Source organism: Loxodonta africana, chromosome 9 (genome assembly GCF_030014295.1).
Source record: "Loxodonta africana isolate mLoxAfr1 chromosome 9, mLoxAfr1.hap2, whole genome shotgun sequence".
Taxonomy (NCBI): domain Eukaryota; kingdom Metazoa; phylum Chordata; class Mammalia; order Proboscidea; family Elephantidae; genus Loxodonta; species Loxodonta africana.
In genome coordinates, this window is record NC_087350.1 from 123,320,421 (window position 1) to 123,342,312 (window position 21,892).

The following is a 21,892-nucleotide window of genomic DNA, read 5'->3' on the forward strand; positions in this document are numbered from 1 at the left end:
TGCGTGTCCTTCCAGGTTCCTGTACTTAACTGATGGCTGCTGTCCTCAATAGGAACAGTCAGCATGTGCCTCCAGGTTCCTGTGCTGAACTGATGGCTGCTGTCCTCAATAGGAACAGTCAGCGTGTGCCTCCAGGTCCCTGTACTGAACTGATGGCTGCTGTCCTCAGTAGGAACAGTCCACGTGTCCCTCCAGGTTCCTGTACTTAACTGATGGCTGCTGTCCTCAATAGGAACAGTCAGCGTGTGCCTCCAGGTTCCTGTGCTGAACTGATGGCTGCTGTCCTCAATAGGAACAGTCAGCGTGTGCCTCCAGGTCCCTGTACTGAACTGATGGCTGCTGTCCTCAATAGGAACAGTCAGCGTGTGCCTCCAGGTTCCTGTGCTGAACTGATGGCTGCTGTCCTCAGTAGGAACAGTCCGCGTGTGCCTCCAGGTTCCTGTACTTAACTGATGGCTGCTGTCCTCAATAGGAACAGTCCGCGTGTGCCTCCAGGTTCCTGTGCTGAACTGATGGCTGCTGTCCTCAATAGGAACAGTCAGCGTGTGCCTCCAGGTTCCTGTGCTGAACTGATGGCTGCTGTCCTCCATAGGAACAGTCAGCGTGTGCCTCCAGGTCCCTGTACTGAACTGATGGCTGCTGTCCTCCATAGGAACAGTCAGCGTGTGCCTCCAGGTCCCTGTACTGAACTGATGGCTGCTGTCCTCAATAGGAACAGTCAGCGTGTGCCTCCAGGTCCCTGTACTGAACTGATGGCTGCTGTCCTCAATAGGAACAGTCAGCGTGTGCCTCCAGGTCCCTGTAGTGAACTGATGGCTGCTGTCCTCAGTAGGAACAGTCCGCGTGTGCCTCCAGGTCCCTGTACTGAACTGATGGCTGCTGTCCTCAGTAGGAACAGTCCGCGTGTGCCTCCAGGTCCCTGTACTGAACTGATGGCTGCTGTCCTCAACAGGAACAGTCCGCGTGTTTTCTCTGGTTTAAGGAAGAGTTGTGCTTTGGATGCAGAGCAGCCTGTCATACCAAGAGCTTTTGGTGGTTTTCTTTCTGATTCTAAGACGTATGTAGAGCGTTTCTTTGGACTACCAAAAAGAGTAAAGAAGAAGACAACGACCCTACATAGCCCATCCCCCAGAGGTGACTATTAGCACCCTGAAGTTTTTCCTTCTCTTGTTTCTCCTTTGTCCCCACTGTCCACAGATTGCTTTCTGACAACCCTCGGCACGCTCTGGTCTTATCTTCCAGGACCCTGGGCCAGCATGAGTAGATGGCATTGTGGCAGCTTAGGAGGGAGGAGCCGGCAGTGACTTCCATGAGGGGCCAGTGGAAGTGCAGGCCTGTCACCTGCCTGGACTTGTGTAACACCGGGTGACTGGGCTGCAGGCTTTGAAGTTTCGAGGGTATTTTTGTCCCCAGGCATTTGACCAGGTGGTAACTAAGGACGCCTACATGGCGATTGACCTCTTCCAACATGGGGTGGCCAACTTCCAGCTGGCACAGTGAACACAGAGGCCCTTTGTCTCAGCTAGTCACTCTCTGGCTCCCAAATCCCCCCCACCCCCATGGCAGATGCAGAGCAGAACCATGTCACTCTGTGTAGTGGCTTGCAGAGCACTTTCATGGACCCACCTCTACTCCTCACTACATCTTTGCAGCAGCAGGAGCCATAGGATTGTACCCATTTTACAGATACAGAAACTGAGGGCAGAGCTGGAGGGGTGGCTTACCCAGAACACGATGGTGGTCAGGGCCCAGCAGAGACCCTGAGGGTCCTGACCACTCCCCCAGGCCTCTCTGTCACTCAGTCCTTCCTGGAGGAGGAATTGGGGAAGGGGCCATGGTCAGCAGCTCCAGGACTGGTCCTGGCCCCTCTGCCTGGCTCCCAGCACAAGGGGTGAGGAGGGGTGAAGAAGGATGCCTGAGGGAGGAGGCCCCATGCCAGCAGAGCAGGATCTGATGGGCAACCTCTTATTCTCTGATCCACCCAGGAAGCCTGCTGGCGGGAGATGGGGTTTCCAGTTGGAGGGACAAGCTTCCAGCAGAAGCTTCCAGAAGGAAGCTGAGTCTAGGCTGTGGCATGGGGGTGGAGCAGGCTGAGAAGCAGGAGGAGAAATGCTTGGATGTGGCCCTTCTAGCTGTGGTCCTGTGGCTCCCACAAGATGACTGTGTGGGACTAGGCAAATGATGTTTGCGGCAACTTTGGACAGCTTTGCTACTGCAAATATGGCACGTGGAACCTTGCGAGAGTGGGTCCATGCAAATAAGGTGCATGGAATTCTTGAGGGAACTGGTCAATTTTGCCATCCTACTAGGCTTAAAGGGAGCCAATTCCAGAGGCTGGGGAGTACCTCACTACCATCAAGAAGAAGGCCCAGGAGTGGAGCATACACTTTGAACCCAGGGTCCCTGCACTGAGAACCTCTTAGACCCAGAGGACAGAGAGCTATAACACTGAACACGGCATAAGGAGGCAGCACTGTGGGACTAGCAGGCTAAGCTTGCAGACCCACTCTGCCTGGAGCAAGAGAGGGGCAGCAGACTAGCTGGTGGAGTGGGGTGCCTCCGGTACTTATTAGGGGAGCTCTTGGGGTGCCTCCAGGCACTTACTGGTAGAGCTAAAGAGTTTTGTAACACTTGCCCAAGTAGGGCAGAGACCAGGCTGAGAGCAAGAGCCGAGAGCTGAGCCCAGGGCCGAGGGCCAAGAGAAAGGCCTGTCTGCCTGGGGGCACCGCCAGGAAAAAGCTGCCCTGGTTAAAGAACTGTCCCGAGTTGTTCCTGATCCTGAATTATAACCAGTTACTTCCCTAATGAACCCCACAATCGTGAGTATGGTCTGTGAGTTCTGCGTAGCCATTGTCACGAATTAAGCAGAGAAGCAGAGTGCCTTGGGAGGGATACTGGTGTCAGAACTGGTAAAAAGAGTTGGAGGGTGGAGGTATGTCTGACCATCACCTCATAGGGAATCATCAGCCTTGGGCTGTGCTGCTGTCTTGTTTCTCTCCTGGCCCCCTGAAGTCAGAGGAGGTCCAACGTCACCAGGCCATTTTGCCACCAGGACACTGCACAGCCCTGGGTTTGGAGCGGGACTCCAGTTCGGTGGGTGGGTTCCAACCCCTGCAGAGAATTTGCATTTCCACCCTAGATATACTGAATCAGAATCTACATTTTAACAAGATCCCCAGGTGATTCTTATGTACAACTTCCTGGGAACTTGTTAGAAATTCAAATTCTCAGCAGGGGTTCCAACAGGAATGAACCAGTTAGAAGCCCTGGTTTGGAGGAGGGTCTGGGGTGTCCACAGACCCAGAAAGGTGTGGGCAGGGTGCCCAGGAGAAAGGAGGCCAGTGTGCAGGAAACTGAGTCAGGCCGAGGCAATGAACTCAACCAGCCATTTAGGTTCAGGGTGTTCCCTGCCCTCACAACCCCAGGGCATGGCCCCTCCTATGCCAACCCAGGTTTGCGCATTGACACAGTGACTCACTTCCAGGATCTGAGTGTCCACCCTTGCTAAGGCCAAGCCAGGTGACCAGCACTGCCCATCTGCAGGTACCCCAAGCAGGGCATGGCTGGGCACTCCTTGGGTCCCTGCCACCTCAAAAGGACTAGTCCCAGACGCCTGCAGGTTCCAGGAAGCCCTTTTGGACCTCAAGCTGCCCCAGGCACAGCTGAGGGGCTGCAGGGGACAGAGGGTCTGCCTGGGGGTCAGGGTGCTGCTGGGGCTCAGGTGGCCACCCAGGGCACCTGCACAGGTGAGCGGATGTCTTGAAATGTCCTGAGCCCCTCTCGCTTTGCAGTGGATGAAGCGTGGCTGGAGGGCCACCATGACAGCCGCGTTGGCATTTTTCCCAAGTGCTTTGTGGCCTGGGTGGGCATGTAAGCAGAGCCACCTGCTAAATCCAGCCTCCTGGGCCCCCAGGTGCCCCAGCCCTGCAGGGGGCGTGCCCTGAGGAGTCCTGTGCAGGGGGCTTTTAATAAAGACTACCTGTCCCCTCCCCATGTGGTCCATGTGCTGTGCTTGGCGACTGAGAGGGGCCTGACCGCAGCTTGGGAGAGGCGCTTAACCATGTTGGCACATCCTCAGACCACAGGAGGGACAGGGCCAGCCCCTCCAGCCCTTCCCCAGGGGCCAGGCCCCTTCTTTCCAGCTGTCACTTCCACCTCCCAGGTTTCAGCCCAGGCTCACATTCCACTGAGGGCTGCAGTCACACAACCTGGACGCCTGGGGAGGCCACAGCTGCCTCCATGGTCAGAGTGACCGTGAGGACAGAGAGGGACCAAGGGGTGTCTGGGAGGTGGCTGAGGGGCTGCAGCAGCCCCTCCTTGTCTCCTGGCCTCCACCTCTACCCTCCCCCAATGCAGCAGCAAAGTAACAGGGTCATCGCAGATCAGAGCAGGACCTGTCTGCAGCCCCCCACACTCTGGCCCCTTCCTGACCATGGGCCCCCACTCTGCTCCAGCCACACTGCCCCTCACCTGTCCCTCTTCTCTCAGGGCCTTCGCACTGGCTGCTCCACCTGGAATGCTTCCCCATCACCTTCTCTGGGTGGACCCAAGAGTCACCACCCTGCAGGCCACTGCAGCCCACCCCTGCTGCCCTCCTGCAATGCACGGCTGGGAAGGACAGGCCTGGTCATCTTCCAGAGCCCTGCTCCTGAGCTTCTGGGTGCAGGATGCCTCCAGGGTGGGAACAAGGCCCTCTTCCCACCTACTTCTGCCCACAGCCTCATGGGCATCGAAGGACAGTATTGGCAGGCAGCTCTGTGGTCTCTGTCTACAGCTCTGCAGGGTGCACCCCGTCTACCTCCTCCCCACCTCTGCCCCCAACACACAGAACCACTGCCACACTGAGTCTGGGTTTTATTGGGGCTTCTCTGTGTAGTCGGTGTCCCCACACAAGATCCCAGCCTCCCTGAGTCCTGGCACACTCACGGGGTGGGAGCGAGAACAGTGGGCACTCATGAAGCAATGGTGAGGACACACGTGAGCACTCACAGGGTGGGGCAGAGAACACGCGTCAGCACTCACAGGCACAGGGGCTCAGGACCAGGGCTGGGTCTATACATCTCGTCTCTGAGCAGCCCTGGCACCATGTTTGCCTGCATCAGCACTTCTCAGTCCTGGGTAGACTGCACTGTCACACACGCTGCAGGACAGTGTCCAGATTTTCTGGGAGCAGGGTCAGGTCATGCCAAGGCCCTGTCCATGGTCAGCTAACTGAGGACCCAGAGCCCACAGGACAGGTCACTAGGGGCACGATGGGGGCAGGGCCTCAACTGTGAAGGAGCCCCCACTGAGCTGCGGGGCTGGGCCTCTACCTGCCGCAACAGCAGGCGCCGCTGGCCTAGTCCCGGGGCCAGAGGAGCTGGACCGCAGCAGCCCCAAGAATGGCCCCAAGGGTCAGCCCCACAAGGACAATACCGGCCGCCCAGATGCCATAGTTCTCTGCCTGCTTCATGGCTGGTGCCTTGGCCGGGATCATGTTGGTCAGGTTCAGCATGTAACCCAGCGTCCAGCCAATGTCGGTCCCACCAGCCTGGGGACAAGCACATGGTCAGGGTTGCAAGGCACTGCCCCAAGCTCCCACTTGGTGCAGCCATGCCGGATGGGGTCCCTGGTCACCTGTCTGCGGAACTCAATGCTGGGCCAAGTCTCCTCGCTGAAGCCGTAGCCCTCAAGCAGGAGTGTGAGGATGTACAGGCCTGAGGCGCAGTAGTCTCGAAGCCAGCTGGTGTGCTCAGGGTAGCTCACCTCTACCTGGGACCCGAGAGGCTGAGGCATCAGGGGTGGGGGGCTCCACCCTTCCTGGCTGTGGGCTCAGGACCCCCAACGGCGCCCTGTCCCAGTGATGGGCAGACCCTACTCACTGGCCGGACTGAGACTGGACAGCAGGAGGAAGGGTTGGGGGCCTGGGAAGTCACAGAGAGCTCTTCCCCGCTGTTCTTTTGGGGACTCATGGGATCTGCCAAGAGGAGGCTGGTGCAGTCCCCACCTCACAGCTGACTAGACCATGGGCTTCTACTGGAGCAGGGTGACCATGGCTGTCCTCCCTCCCCTGGGCTCCCCCAAACCCAGCTGGCCACACTGCCCTGAGAGGCTAGAGCCCACTCTCCCTGACACCCCTGCCTGCTTATCCCTGCCGCCTGGCAGGTCCCTCAGAGGCCCCATCTGCCCACAGCTAAAGCCCAGGGGCCAGAGGAGGCCAGGTGGGCACAGCCCTGGGCCACTCACCAGCTTCCAGGGCCGCTGGCAGAATTCCCAGACCGTGGCGTTGACAGTGTCCAAGGTCTGCCCAGAGGTGAGGTTCAGGAAGTGGAAGGTATAGTAGAAGTTGGAGAAGGCCTGGGGGTGGGAGCCCTGCTCTAGGGGTGGCAGCCAGCAGGCCCATGGGCCAGCAGGGACCCCATCACACCCAGGGCCCCAGGTCCCATCAGAGGGAGGGGGCGGGACTGAGGGCAGTAGGGGCACTCACGTAGAACCGGCCCTGCAGCAGGGGCTGGTAGACCCCATCAAAGGTGCAGTCTGCTTGGCCCTCACAGCTGGAGAAGTTGAAAAGCTCCCGGATGGCGGACACGCAGGCCCCGGGGTTTCCCGCGCCCTCAACCGTGAGGTTCTGGGCGGCACCAGGGGGCATAGAGGTGTGGACACAGGGCGACTCGAACAGGGGCGCCAGGGGCACCGTGGCCCGGTAGCCGCTGTGGTAGCAGGGATGACGGGCCAGGCCGGAGTGGCTGCCCTGAAAGGAGAGCGCTTAAGCACCTCGGGAACTCGCAGCCCCCCACACCGCCCAGCCCTCGTGGGCCTGACCTGCACCAGCCGGGCCAGGAGCCGGTTCAGCACCTCGTCCCGCCCGAAGCAGAGGTAGCTATGCGAGTAGACGCTGTAGCTGGAGCCGTAGAGGATGAAAGAGGCCTTCGTGCTCGCGTCCAGGATGGGGCCCCCAGGGACGAAGGACATCTGCGTGGACGCCCCGCCCATATCCAGGGCGCCCACCAGCGTCGCCTCGGGGGGCCGGGCCCATTCTCCGGAGAAGGTGTACTGCTGACCACAAACAGGGCTCACTCTGACCCGCTGACCCCAGGCCCAGTCAGCCAGCACTGACACTGGTCTCGCCCACCCTCCGCCCAGCCCTTGGACCCGCCCTGCCCCTCAGATCCCAGCCTTGCCCTTCAGGCCCTGCCCCCGTGGACCCCTGGGCCCAGCACCGTAAGCAGGGACCCCAGTACGTAGTTGATCGTGATCCAGGCAAAGGCCCCTTCATCCAGCCCCGCCAGGAGCGAGGCGCCCTGGAAATCCACAGGGGACTGGCTGAGGACCCGGGCGACCTCGGCGAAGATGCGCTCGGCCTGAGAGCTGTTCTTCTGGCTGGATGGAGGGGAGGGGTCCGGCTGGCTGGAGCTGGAGCCCCTGCCGCCGCCCCCACTCCACCCACCTTGGTGTCACCAGGAGCGCCCGAGCGCCCAGCCACCTCACCTGAGCAGCCTCATGCCCGCGGTGGCCCCCAGGAAAGTGGGCGTCTCCCGGTGCTGGGCCTCCGGGATCAGCGCCAGCGCCTCCTCCAGGCAGCCCCGCAGGCTCTCACCGGCCAGGGCAGGGTCAGACGTGTAGGAGGAGATCCCGGGCCCTGAAACAGAGGACTGGGGCCAGGCTCCGTGGCTACTGGGCTGACAGGAGGGTAGTGGGGGGAAGGGCGGCCCTGAACCTGTGACTGTGCACCTCTTGGGGAAAGGTCTCTGCAGGTGTGACCAAGTGAGGGGTCTCAGGTGAGAACATCCTGGGTTACAGGGTAGGGGGAGAGAGGGGCCTAGTTTAAGCATTGTTATAAGAGACAGAAGAGAAGAAGACACAAGAAGAGAAGCCATGTGACCACAGAGGTAGCAACTGAAGCTATGCCACCACAAGCCAGGATGCCTGGAGCCACCGGAAGCTGGCAGAGGCCAGGAAGGGTCCTCACTTAGAGCCTCAGAGGCAGCTGGACCCAGACACCTGGCTTCGGACTTCTGAAGGCGTACTTTGTTGTGGTCTGAAGCCCCTAGTTGAGACACCTTGTTGAGGCAGCCCCAACACCCAGGCCGGCCTAGCTCCTTCCTCCCTCAGGGCCGGGAAGTGCAGCTGCCCAGCAGGGTGGGGGTGGGGAGCCTCTGGGGTCTAGAGGGAGGGGCAACAGAGGGGACAGAGCTGGGAGGCAGGGGTGCCAAGGAAAGAGCAGCGAGGGGCCTCCCTGGAGTGCATGCAGGTGCAGCCCAGCACCCAAGCTGTGTGACCTTGGGCACGCCACTCCATCTCTCTGAGCCTGTTTTCTCTAGGTTGACTTGCTGGTCTGTGGGGGGTGGAAAATGCAGCTCCCCGCCTGGTGCCACACCTCCCGCCCCCTGTCAGAGCCCCCCTGCCGGCAGCCACGGGCACCTCACTCACCTTCTGCCTGGCAGGCCAGGGCTTGGCTGACCACACCTGTGTTGTTCTCCTTGTCTGCTGGCCACTTGTACACGAAGAGGGACGTGTGGGAGGAGCCAGCATCAAACACAATCCCGAACTGGGGGTGGCATGGGTCAGGAGGGAACCCGTGGTGTCACCCCAGCCCGCGCCCCTGCTCTGGACTAGCCGGCTCACCTTGGTGTCTGCGGGCAGGAGGATGCTGGTGGCCTCCACCAGAAAGAGGATGAGTGTGGTGAGGCCTGAGGCAGCGGCAGCCCCCAGCAGGATGGTGAGGACCCCCTCTTTCCAGGACAGCCCCATAGTGGGGGCAGGGCTGGCACCTGTAGGGGGGGCAGCGATGGGCACCAGATACCACCTACTGCTCCTCCCCTGGCCCTCTGAGTAGGGGCTCAGTGCACCTGATGTCTCTCGACACTGCTGCCCTGGGCATCTTCCTGGGGATCAGATACCACCATTGCCCGGGTCCTGGGGAGCCACAGGGTGCAGGGCCCAGGACTGCCAGAGGGGCCTGTGGGGAACAGGTACCTTGTCTGGGTCAAGGCTAGCCCATGACACACACTGTGGGTTGGTCTAAGATAGCCCTTTTTAATGCCACTGTCTGGGACTCTGTGGACCTGCAACAGATGGGTGGGCAGAACTGTCCCCATCCACATCATCTGAGGAAGTATCCCCCACCCCACCCTCCAGGCCCCTCTGCGCCCCTCACAGCCTCCCTTCATGGCAGGTTGGGAGGAGGTCATGTCCCAGCTCTTTGGGTCTCCCTACTCTGAACTTGGGCAGAGCTGGCCCAGACCCCTGCCCTCTTGGCCCACTTGCCTCCTCTCTGCAATCAGGCTGACCCAGGAGGGTTACCAGTGATCTTTTCTGTCCCCACCGGGAGGTCTAGTTTTTCCCTGGCATCCATGTATATAACCCTACGAGCAAGGTCAGCTGGCTTCCCAGACACAGGTCATCTCGGTTAAGGGACCTTCACGCAGGGGATTCTGAACAAAGAAATCTGGTTTCTGTTTAAAAACCCAGACCTTAGATTTCTCTAATCTGATCCTGAAACTTTTCTGTTGGCCTGAGATGGGCACTTGCCAACTGGCTGAGGCGGGCATGGGAATGCAGTTGGCAGTGGGGCCCAGCGGCATCTGCCCCCTTAGCTTGGGCCTGTGTGGGGCCACAGCAGCCCGGGTCCCCAGATGTGCCGGGAGAGCCTACAGGGGTCACCAGGCAGCCTAGGGTGACCCTGCCCCCAGCGCTGACTGCTCCAGCCCTCTTTGGGCTCTACTGCCCAGATGGCAGCTTAGAACCCAGTTCGGAGATGGGAGCTCTGAGCCATTTTGGCTGGTGTATCATCCGAGTGCCCCTTAAGGATGCTGGCACCAACACAGGCTTCACCCCAGCTCTGGGGAGGGCTCGGGCACACCTCAGGAGTACTGGCTCATGGTTCTTACAGCTGTCCCGTGGAGGGGGGTCATCCCACTCTCAGGTGAGACTGAGACCCACAGAGCAAAGGGAAGATGCAGCCCTCCACCAAACCTGCCTGTGTTCCTGATCAGCACCCCGCCTGCAGTCTCAGGACAACTCAGAGACACAGCCAGGGACCCCCACCTCACACAACACCATGGGAAGAGCAACCCCACACTCCAGCCTGAGCCCCCCAGGTGGGCAGCAAAGAGGAGGCAGCAGGCTGCTGCAAAGACAGGACAGCCCCCTGGGGACAGGACAGCCTCGGGACAGGGACATCCCCCTCACCTGGGCTGACAGCCGACCGGCAGCAATGAGGAAGCTCTGGCTGGACACGTCTGTTGTCCTTTGGGCACCTGCTGTCTGCTCCACCCTCCAGTCACCGCCCACCTGGACCCGGGTCCATGGTGGTGACTGACCGAGGTGGAGGAAGTAGCACACAGCAGGCGGCACTGCCTACCTGACCCCATTCTCTCGCAGCTGCCGTATTGTACCCCGCTGGCCTTAACTCTTACAGGCCCTGCATCAGGCACGGCCTCAGGTGGGGGATCGGGCGGTGGAAAGAAGAAAAGTCGGGAGGGGAGGACCAACTGAGGGGAGCGGTAGTGCCCTTAGCTCTCAGGATCACAGGGAGGGCAAAGGCTGGACCCACCATGGTGACAGGGCGGGGAGGGCAGGTGCTTGCAGGAAACCCCTGTTCTCCAACCTCCAGTCCCCCGTCCATCCAGTCTTCTGTCATCCCAGCCTCTCTGTCCCCCGGGCCCCTGTCCTCCTGTGACCTGGGGCCTGTGGCCCCCACCCCGCTCCACCCCATGGCAGCCCTCCCTGGCCAAGGCCCCATGGACTTTGCCCTTCACCCTCCGCCAGTGGGAAGACGGAGTGCCTGGGCTAGGCTAAGGGACGGTGGGAGTCAGGTGACCGGAAGGGGCCTGAGCCAGGCCGGCCAGAGCCAAGGTGGGGAGGCCTGGCAGCTGCAGTGGAACAGAGAGGACCCAGTCCAGTCCAGCCTCTCACCTGGGTATTTTTTCCTCGCACAGTTAAATTGCCCCTTTTTTTTCCCTGTGCATGTGTAGATTTGTGTGGTCACACCACGGTGAGACACAGAGCAGCCCCATCACCCAAACATCTCCCTGGAGCAGCCCCTTTGTAGTCAGCCCCCCCGAATCCCCACCTTGCCAGTTCTCTTCACTAGAGTTTTGTCCTTTAGAGAATGTCATATGACTGGATCAGACCTCGTGCAATGTTGCAGACTAACTTCCTTCTCACCACATAAAACCCTGAGAACCGTTGGGGGTGCTGGTCAGCGGCCTCTCCTTTGTGAGTCCAAGGGGAGCCCCCCTGTATGGGCTCACCGGGGTTTGTTCAGCCATCCACCTGTTGAAGGGTACAGGGTGTTTCCATCTTTAGGCTTCTGTGTTTACAGCTCAGCAAATGTTCATGGATAACTCTTTGTTTGGCTTTCATTTCCCTCGAGTAAACAGCCGGGAGTGGGGCTGCTGGGCTGTATGAGAATACACCACACAACTGCCAAACCAGGTCCCTGCACTATTTTACATTCCCACCAGCAATGAGAGAGTCCAGTTTCTCCACACTCTCACCAGCATTTGGTGCTGTCCCACATTTCTGTTTTAGCCACCCTGATGTGTGTGTGTAGTGGCATCTCATTGTGGTTTTAATTTGCATTTCCCTGATGGCTAGTGAGGCCGACCATCGTTTCATGTGCCTACAGTGTTTGCCACCTACATATCATTTTCTACAAAATGTTTCTTCATGTCCATTGCCCATGGTTTTCTCTCCTGTTATTATTGTTTCATTTTTTCCTTTCAAGTTTAGAGAGCTCCTTACATCTTCTGCATACAAGTCCCTTGTCAGGTATGTATGTCATCTGCAAATATTTTCTCCCAGTCTGTGGCTTGTCTTTTATTCTCTTAACAGTATATGTCACAAAGCACAAATGTTTAATTTTGATGAAGTCCAGTTTATCAATTTGTTCTTTTATAGGTTATGGTTTCCGTGTCATTTCTTTCTTTTTTTATGTTGCTTTAGGTGAAAGTTTACAGCTCGAGTTAATTTCTCAATAAAAATTTATACACATATTGTTACCTGATCCTAGTTGCGCCCCGCCCCCCCTTTCCAGCCCGGGTTTCCTGTGTCCATTCAGCCAGCTCCTGTCCCTTTCTACCTTCTCATCCCGTCGCTGGACAGGAGCTGCCCATTTAGTCTCCTGAAGTACTTGAACTCCGTGAGTATTATTTTATGTTTTGTAGTCCAGTCTAATCTTTGTGCGAAGAGCTGGTTTCGGGAATGGTTTCAGTTCTGGGTTAACGGGGAGTCTGGGAGCCATGTCTTCTGGGCTTCCTCTAGTTTCAGGCAGACCATTAAGTCTGGTCTTTTTACTAGAATTGGAGTTCTGCACCCCACTTTTCTCCTGCTCCATCAGCAACTCTCTGTTGTGTTCCCTGTCAGGGCGGTCATTGGTGCTAGCCAGGCACCATCTAGTTCTTCTGGTGTCAGGCTGATGGAGTCTCTGATTTATGTGGCCCTTTTGTCTCTTGGGCTCATATTTTCCTTGTGTCTTTGGTGTTCTTCATTCTCCTTTGCTCCAGGTGGGTTGAAACCAATTGATGCATCTTAGATGGCTGCTCGCAAGCTTTTAAGGCTTCAGATGCCACTCAACAAAGTGGGGTGCAGAAAATTTTCTTAATAAACTTCATCATGTCAGTTGACCTAGATGTCCCCCAAAACCATGGTCCTCAGACCCCTGCCCCTATTCCTCTGTCCCTTGAAGTGTTTGGTCATATTCAGGAAACTTCTTAGCTTTTGGTTGAGTCCAGTTGTGCTGACTTCCCTGTGTTGTGTGTTGTCCTTCGCTTCACCTAAGATAATTCTTGTCTACTATCTAGTTAGTGAACTCCCCTTTTCCTCCTTCCCCACCCTCGTAACCATCAAAGAACGTTTTCTTCTGTGCTTAAACCTTTTCTTGAGTTCTTATAATAATAGTCTCAAACAATATTTCTCCTTTTGCCACTGAATAATTTCACTCAGCATAATGCCTTCCAGATTCAACCATGTTGTGAGATGTTTCTTGGATTCATCGTTGTTCTTTATCGTTGCTAGTATTAGTATTCGTTTATCCCCTTGTCTGTTGATGGACATCTAGGTTGTTTCTGTCTTTGTGCTATCATGAACAGTATTGCAGTGAACATGGGTGTGCATATATCTGTTCGTGTAAAGGCTCTTTTTTCTCTAGGATATATTCTAAGGAGTGGGATTGCTGAATCATATGGTAGTTCTATTTCTTGCTTTTTAAGGAAGTGGCAAATTGATTTCCAAAGTGGTCGTACCATTTTACATTCTCATCAGCAGTTCCAGTCTCTCCACAACTTCTCCCACAACTATTATTTTGTGTTTTTTGGATTAGTGCCAGTCTTGTTGGAAAAGATGGAATCTCATTGTAGTTTAGATTTGCATTTCTCTAATAGCTAATGATTGTGAGCATTTCCTCATGTATCTGTTAGCAGCCTGAATGTCTTCTTTGGTAAAGTGCCTGTCCATATCCTTTGCCCATTTTTTAAGGAGTTATTTGTCTTTTTGTTGTTGAGTTTTTGCAGTATCATGTAGATTTTAGAGATCAGATGCTGATGAGAAATGTCATAGCTAAAGACTTTTTCCAGTCTGTAGGTAATCGTTTTACTCTTTTGATGAAGTCTTTGGGTAAGCAGAGGTGTTCGACTTTTAGGAGCTCCCAGTTATCTAGTTTCTTTTCTGGTGTTTGTGCATTGTTAGTAATGTTTTGTATGTGCTTATGCCATGTATTAGGGCTCCTAGTGTTGTCCCTATTTTTTCTTCCATGGTCTTTATTGTTTTAGATTTTATATTTAGGTCTTTGATTAATTTCAGGTTAGTTTTTGTACACGGCGTGAGGTATGGGTCTTGTTTCATTTTTTTGCGGATGAATATCCAGTTATGCCAGCACCATTTGTTAAGGAGACTGTCTTTTCCTCATCTAACGGACTTTGGGCCTTTGTCAAATATCAGCTGCTCATAGGTGGATGAATTTATGTCTGGATTCTTAATTCCGTTCCACTGGTCTATGTAGCTGTTGTTGTACCAATACCAGGCTGTTTTGACTACCGTGGTGGTATATAGGTTCTAAAATCAGGTAGTGTGAGGCCTCCCACTTTGTTCTTCTTCAGTAATGGTTTACTTACCCGGGGCCTCTTCCCTATTCAAATGAAGCCGGTGCTTTGTTTCTCCATTTCGTTAAAAAATGTCATTGGAATTTGGGTCAGGATTCATTGTATCTGTAGATCGCTTTGGGTAGAAGTGACTTTTTCACAGTGTTGACTCTTCCTATCCGTGAGCAAGGTATGTTCTCTACTTTTGTAAGTCTCTTTTGGTTTCTTGCAGTAGTGTCTTCTAGTTTTCTTTGTATAGGTCTTTTACATCTCTGGTTAGATTTATTCCTAAGTATTTTGTCTTCTTGGGGGCCATTGTAAATGGTACTGATTGGGTGATTTCCTCTTTGAAGTTCTCTTTGTTGGTGTAGAGCAATCCAACTGATTTTTGTATGTTTAGCTTGTATCCTGATACTTTGCTGAAATCTTCTATTAGTTCCAGTAGTTTTCTTGTGGATTCTTTGGGGTTTTCTGTGTATAAGATCATATCATCTGCAAGTACGGATACTTTTACTTCTTCCTTACCAATTTGAATGCTTTTTATTTCTTTTTCTTGCCTTATTGCTCTGGCTAGGACTTCCAGCACAATGTTGAATAAGAGCAGTGATAAAGGACATCCTTGTCTGGTTCCCGTTCTCAAAGGGAATGCTTTCAGGCTATCTCCATTGAGGACGATGTTGGCTGTTGGCTTCGTATAAAGGCCTTTTATTATGTTGAGGAATTTTCCTTCTGTTCCTATTTTGCTGAGAGTTTTTATCATGAGTAGGTGTTGGACTTTGTCAAATGCCTTTTTTGTATTGATTGATTTTAAGATCATGTGGTTCTTGTTTTTTGTTTTATTTATGTGGTGGATTACATTGATTGCTTTTCTAATGTTGAACCATCCCTGCATACCCGGTATGAATTCCACTTGGTAATGGTGAATTATTTTTTTGATGTGTTGTTGAATTCTATTGGCTAGAATTTTGTTGACAAAATTTTTGCGTTTATGTTCATGAGGGATGTCGGTCCGTAATTTTCTTTTTTGTGTGTGGTGTCTTTACCTGGTTTTGGTATCCAGGTTATGCTGGCTTCATAGAATGAGTTCGGGAGTATTCCATCTTTTTCTATGCTCTGAAATACCTTTAGTAGTAGTGGTGTTAACTCTTCTCTGAAAGTTTGGTAAAATTCTCCAGTGAAGCCATCAGGGTCAGGGCTTTTTTTGGTTGGGATTTTTTTTTTTTTTTTGTCCAACACAGGCTTTTATTAAAAGATCTCATTAAATAGTACTATCCTTTGGTGTCCATTGAAAAACAAACATACAAACAAATAAAAAAACTGTAGCCTCTCAGAATTGCAAGCAATTTAAGATTTACCTATTCTTACCTTCCACTATTTCTTATTCTTATATTTGGTGTCTTGGTCTTCAACTCTTCCTGTCATCCTTTATTCTGAACAGGCCAGTCTCTTCACCCTTCCTGGAGAATGGTATTTTTCATTTGTACCTCCATACGTTTAAGTTACACACACTTAAAGTGCTTCTGTTCATATTCAGAACCCCTAAAAAGCTACTTTGTGGACCTTCCAGTGAAAGCCTGTGAGAAAAGTGCTGTCCGATAATAGCATTAGTATACAGTAATGCTTTTTAAAAAATGTTATTGTGCTTTAAGTGAAAGTTTACAAATCAAGTCAGTCTCTCATACAAAAATTTATATACACCTTGCCATATACTCTTAGTTGCTCTCCCCCTAATGAGACAGCACACTCCTTCCCTCCACTCTCTCTTTTTGTGTCCATTCGTCCAGCTTCTGAGCCCCTCTGCCCTCTCATCTCCCCTCCAAACAGAAGCTGCCCACATAGTCTTATGAGTCTACTTGAGCCAAGAAGCTCACTCTTCACCAGTATCATTTTCTATCCCACAGTCCAGTCCAATCCTTGTCTGAAGAGTTGGCTTTGGGAATGGTTCCTGTCTTGGGCTAACAGAAGGTCTGGGGGCCATGACCTCCGGGGTCCTTCTAGTCTCAGTCAGACCATTAAGTCTGGTCTTTTTAGAGAATTTGGGGTCTGCTGCTCTCCTGCTCCCTCAGTGGTTCTCTGTTGTGTTCCCTGTCGGAGCAGTCATTGGTTGTAGCCAGACACCATCTAGTTCTTCTGGTCTCATGCTGATGTAATCTCCGGTTTATGTGGCCCTTTCTGTCTCTTGGGCTCATAATTACTTTGTGCCTTTGGTGTTCTTCATTCTCTTTGCTTGGTTGGGAGTTTTTAAATTACATATTCAATCTCTCCTTTTGTTATAGGTTTATTTGGTTATTCTACCTCAGTTTGTGCTAGTTTAAGTAGGTAGTGTGTTTCTATAAATTGCCCATTTCCTCTAGGTTTTCAAATTTGTTGGAGTACAATTTTTCATGGTATTCTGTTCAAACCAAAAACCCAAACCCAGTGCCGTCAAGTCGATTCCGACTCATAGCGACCCTATAGACAGAGTTTCCGAGGAGCGCCTGGAGGATTTGAACTCCCGACCCCTCGATTAGCAGCCGTAGCACTTAACCACTGCACCACCAGGGTTTCCGGTATTCTGTTATGACTCTTTTAATTTCAGTTGGGTCTGTTGTAATATTGCCCATCTGATTTCTTATTTGGGTTATTTGCTTCCTCTCCTGTTCTTCTTTTGTCAGTTTGGCCAGTGGTTTATCAATTTTGTTGATCTTTCCAAGAACTAGCTTTTGGGTTTGTTAACTCTTTCAGTTGTTTCTATTCTCTATTTCATTTATTTCTGCTCTAATTTTTGTTATTTCCTTTCTTCGGGAGCCTGTGGGCTTCTTTTGCTGCTCTCTTTTTATTTGTTTGAGTTGTAGGGTTAATATTTTGATTTTGGCCCTTTTTTCTTTTTGGACGTGTACATTTATTGCTATAAATTGACCTGTGAGCATTGCTTTTGCTGTGTCCCAAAGGTTCTGGTAGGATATGTTTTCACTCTCATTTGATTCTGTGAATTTCTTTATTCCATCCTTGATTTCTTCTATAACCCAGTAGTTTTTGAGCAAGGTGTTTTTCAGTTTCCATGTATTTGATTTTTTTCCCCTTTTCTTGTTATCGATTTCCACTTTTATGGCTTTATGGTCAGAAAAATGCTTTGAATATTTTGATATTTTAGATTCTGTTAAGGCTTGCTTTGTGGGCTAATATGTGGTCTATTCTGGAGAATGTTCCATGTGTGTTGGAAAAGAAAGTATACTTGGCTGCTGTTGGGTGGAGTGTTCTGTATATGTCTATGAGGTCAAGTTGGTTGATTGTGGCATTTAGATCTTCCATGTCTTTATTGAGCTTCTTTCAGGATGTTCTGTCCTTCACCAAAAGTGGTGTGTTGAAGTCTGCTACTATTATCGTGAAGCTGTCTATCTCTCTTTTCAATGCTGTTAGAGTTTGTTTTATGTATTTGGGAGCCCTGTTGTTGGGTGTGTAAATATTTATTATGTCCTCCTGGTGTATTGGCCCTTTAATTATTATGTAGTATCCTTCTTTATCCTTTATGGTGGATTTTGCTTTAAAGTCTATTTTGTCAGAGATTAATATTGCTAATTCTGCTCTTTTTTGATTGTTGTTTGCTTGATATACTTTTTTCCATCCTTTGAGTTTTAGTTTATTTGTGTCTTTGAGTCTAAGGTGTGTGTCTTGTAGGCAGCATATAGATGGATTGTGGTTTTTTTTTTAATCCTTTCTGCCACTCTCTGTCTCTTTCTTAGTGCATTTAGTCCGTTTACTTTCAGCATAATTATTGATAGGTATGAGTTTTTTTTTAGTGCTGTCATTTTGACATATTTTTTGTGTGTGTTGTTGACAGTTTCTTTGTTCCACTTAATTTTCGGTGCTGAGTCTTTATGTTTTTCTTCTTTTTTATTTTGATGTGTAGAATTGTTAGTTTCCTTTGTGGTTACTTTAATATTTTCCTCTATTTTTCTAAATTTAAACCAATCTTTTATTTCTTGATATCGTCTTGACTTCCTCTCCATATGAAAATTCTATGACTATATTATTTAATCCCTCTTTTTTGTTTTAATGTTGTCATGTTTTTCATATAGACATCTCGTTTCCCTGTTTTCAGTGTTTTAGTTTTGATTGATTTTTGTGACTTCCTTATTTGGGTTGATATCTGGTTGTTCTGTCCTTTGTTCTAGTCTTGGGTTGTTATCTGATGTTATTGATTTTGTAACCAGAGGACGCCCTTTAGTATTTCTTGTAATTTTGGTTTGGTTTTTACAACTGTTTATCTGGATATGTAATTCTTGGCTGACAATTTTTTTTCCTTCAAGGCTTTATGTTTGTCATCCCATTGCCTTCTTGCCTGCATGGTTTCTGCTGAGTAGTCAGAACTTAGTCTTAATTGACCCTCTTTTGTAGATGACTTTTCATTTTTCCCTAGCAGGTCTTAAAATGCTCTCTTTATCTATGGTTTTGGCAAGTTTGATTATAATATGTCTCGGTGACTTTCTTTTGGGATCTACCTTGTGAGGGGTTTGATGAGTTTCTTGGATCGATATCTTCTCATCTTTCACACTATCAGGGAAGTTTTCTGCCAACAAATCTTCCACAATTCTCTCTGTATTTTCCGTTCCCCTTCCTGTTCTGGTACCCCAGTCACTCGTAGGTTATTCCTCTTGAAACAGTCCCACATAATTCTTAGGTTTCTTCATTTTTTTTAATTCTTTTATCTGATTTTTCCTCAAATAAGTTGGTGTCAAGTGCTTTATCTTCAGTCTCACTCATTCTGACTTCCGTTGCCTCAGTTTTGCTCCAGTGACTTCTACTGAGTTGTCTAACTCTGAAATTTTGTTATTAAATCTTTCAGATTTGTTTGCTATCTGTCTATGGGTTCTTGCAGCCTGTTAAATTTGTCATTATGCTCTTGTATAGCCTTCTTAATTTCCCCTGTTGTTTTTTCTGTGTGTCCCTTGGCTTGTTCTGCATTTTGCCCAGTCCCCTTCCTGATCTCTTGAAATCTCTGTATATTAATCTTTAGAATTCTATGTCCGGTAATTCCAAGATTTTATCTTCCTCTCGGAGGTTTCCTGGTTCTTTATTTTGGTCTCCTGTTGAAGCCATCATGGTCTGCCTCTTTATGTGATTTGATGTTGACCGTTGTCTCGCTATGAGTCAGAATCGATTTGATGGCAATGGGTTTTTTGATTGGGTTGTCTCCAAGCCATCAATAAGTTATTATATTTATTTATTTTATGTTTGCTTACTCTGTCCTAGCTTCTTCTTTTGTTTTGATATGCCCAAATAGGCAGGTGATGTGAGCTGCTTTGATTATCGGTGCCTTTGAAGCTCTCAAATCCTGTCACCAGGCAGTATGTGAGCCCAAGAGTCTGTTTATCTTTCTTGTGTGGATTCAGCTCAGGTGTCCAGGTCATCGGTCACCGAGTCTGTGGTCCAGGCCCTCACCTAAAGTCCTACACGGGCCGGGCTATATACGGGTGATTGGAGTAGGCCCAGGTATCCGGCTGCAGTAGGGGGTTATGTGCTAAGCAAGGTAGGGGGCTGACGGCTGCCCCTGAGTGCTCAGGTGCAAGGCGTGCCCCTGTTCCCTAGAGCACATAGGTGGGTGGGTTTTGCAGCCAGACTTTGGGCACCCATTGCTGTTGGCTGTAAAGACTGAGAGGCACCACTTATTGTTGAACCCCTGTCGCAGGTGGCTAGGTGGAGTGGGTGGAGCCACCAGTCCTCAAGCCCCTGATGCGGGTAGGTGAGGACCCTGCTTAATGGACAAGGTGGTATCAAATGTCATGAATTTGCCATTCCCCCTTGGCTGTTGCAGTTGAAATTAGGCTTCAGGAATATACCCTGTTGTACTGCGCTAATGAGGGCTTATGCTATTGAAATGGGCCCACACAGGTCTAGGCAGGGGTAAAAGGCATTCAAAGTCTGTAGAACCCAAATGGCTGTGCCTAGGCAAAGGGGCTGTGCCTGCCCTGAGTTGCTGGCTTAGGGGAGCTGGCAGATTATTTTTTTCCTTCTGTTAATATCTTGCCTCTCCAAAGTCAGGAATGTGGCTTGGGGTGAGTGAAGGGTCCCGCTTTCAGCCGAGGGAGTGTGGCAATCATTGAAGCTGGAATTCTTCTGGGAAGTACCTCTCTCCCCAGAGGTAGGAAGGGTTTTTTGCTCCCTCACAGTAGGTTAGATGCTTGCACTTTACTTTTGCAGATTCAGCGCCACTTGCCCCGATTCCACAGGTCTGCGAAGACTCTCAGCCGCTGGGTCTCTCTCGGCATGGAAAATGAGTCCTGAGCGCTACCGCTTGCCTCAGCCCATGTGCACTGGCCAATCCAGCCTGCAGGGTGCTGGCCAGGTCAGGTCTGGCCAATCCTCACTGCTTCTGAACTGTCTCTCCCTCCCCCTGCCGCTCGGTCCAACTCCTCAACTTTGTCTTTGATGTTCAGGACCCCTAGATTATCATATATAAATGATTCACTTGCTGTTTCGGGACTTTGTTGTAAGAAGGATCACAGGAAGTGTCTGACTACTTACCGTCTTGGCCCCACCTCCTCGTGTCATTTCTAACAACTCTTCACCTCATGAAGGTTTCTTCTTCCTGAAAGTTTTATGGCTTCTCGTTATAAATTCAAATTCCTGATCCATTTTAAGTTCATCTTTGTATAATATGTGTGAGATTTAGGCTGCAGCTCATTTTCTTTACCTATGTCTCAGAACCATTCTGCATTGAATTTCTTCTGCATGTTTGTGATAAGATTAAATAGCTGTATTTGTGGGGTTATTTCTGGGCTCTGTTGTGCACTGTTGATCCGTGTGTCTGTCTATTCACCAGTCTGTCAGGATTATTGTAGCCATGCATGAATCTTAAAATTGGGTAGTGAGTCCTCTAACTTTATTCTTTTTTTTCAAAATTGTTTTATTATTCTAGTTTCTTTTCCCTTCCACATAAATTTTATAATTAGTTTCTCTGGCTACAAAAAATTCTTCTAACATTTTGATTGGTATTGTATTAAATCTATGGCCACCTTGGGGAGAATTAATATATTAACAATATTGAGACTTCCAATTCAAATGTGATTTACCTTTCCATTTACTTTGTATTTAGGCTTAAAAACATTAAAAAAAAAATTTCACCAGCATTTTCTAATTTCCAGAATAAAGTTCCTATATATGTTTGGTTAAATTTACACCTAAGTATTTCATTATGGGGGCACAATGGTGCAGTGGTTAAGCACTTGGCTGCTAACCAAAAGGCCAGTGATTTGGACCCACCAGCCCTTCCAAAGGAGAAAGATGTACAGCCTGTTTCCATAAACATTTACAGCCTTGGAAACCCTATACAGGATCGCTATGAGTCGGAATTGACTCGATGGCAATTAGTTTGGTTTTTGGGTTTTTATTGTAAATGGTATTGTTTTAAATTTGGTTTTCAATTGTTGACTAGTAGTATATATAAATATGACTGGTGTTTGTGTTGACCTTGTAGCCCGTGACCTTGCTAAACTCCGACCTTAGTTCTAGGAATTTGTGTATAGACCTCCTGGGTTTTTTTTTTTTTTAATTATTTTTATTATGCTTTAAGTGAAAGTTTACAAATCAAGTCAGTCTGTCACATATAAGCTTATATACACCTTACTCCATGCTCCCACTTACTCTCCCCCTAATGAGTCAGCCCGCTCCCTCCTTCCAGTCTCTCCTTTCGTGACAATTTTGTCAGTTTCTAACCCTCTCTACCCTCCCATCTCCCCTCCAGACAGGAGATGCCAACACATTCTCAAGTGTCCACCTGATACAAGTAGCTCACTCTTCATCAGCATCTCTCTCCAACCCATTGTCCAGTCCCTTCCATGTCTGATGAGTTG

General features: G+C 50.4%; 1 protein-coding gene across 2 annotated transcripts; it reads right to left on the bottom strand.

The window, feature by feature from the left end:
* Positions 1-5,338: 5,338 nt before the first annotated feature.
* ENTPD8 (ectonucleoside triphosphate diphosphohydrolase 8) lies at positions 5,339-8,766 on the bottom strand. 2 transcript variants are annotated; one of them, XM_064290923.1, is made up of 9 exons: positions 8,605-8,766; positions 8,410-8,527; positions 7,468-7,618; positions 7,200-7,359; positions 6,802-7,032; positions 6,467-6,730; positions 6,226-6,336; positions 5,617-5,751; positions 5,339-5,530 (listed from the first exon to the last, which is right to left on the bottom strand). In XM_064290923.1, exons 1-9 carry the CDS (start codon positions 8,728-8,730, stop codon positions 5,339-5,341), a joined length of 1,488 nt encoding a protein of 495 aa, XP_064146993.1. In that variant the 5' UTR covers positions 8,731-8,766. The 2 variants fall into 2 exon arrangements, with proteins under 2 accessions (XP_064146993.1, XP_064146994.1); XM_064290924.1 differs by lacking the exon at positions 6,226-6,336.
* Positions 8,767-21,892: the final 13,126 nt, after the last annotated feature.

Coding starts and splice junctions, on each gene's coding strand:
- ENTPD8 (XM_064290923.1), bottom strand. CDS start 8,730: ATGGGGCTGTCCTGGAAAGAGGGGGTCCTCACCATCCTGCTGGGGGCT. Junction 5,752..6,225: donor GCCAGCGGCCCTGGAAGCTG/GTGAGTGGCCCA, acceptor CTCGGGTCCCAG/GTAGAGGTGAGCTACCCTGA. Junction 5,531..5,616: donor GCATTGAGTTCCGCAGACAG/GTGACCAGGGAC, acceptor GCTTGTCCCCAG/GCTGGTGGGACCGACATTGG.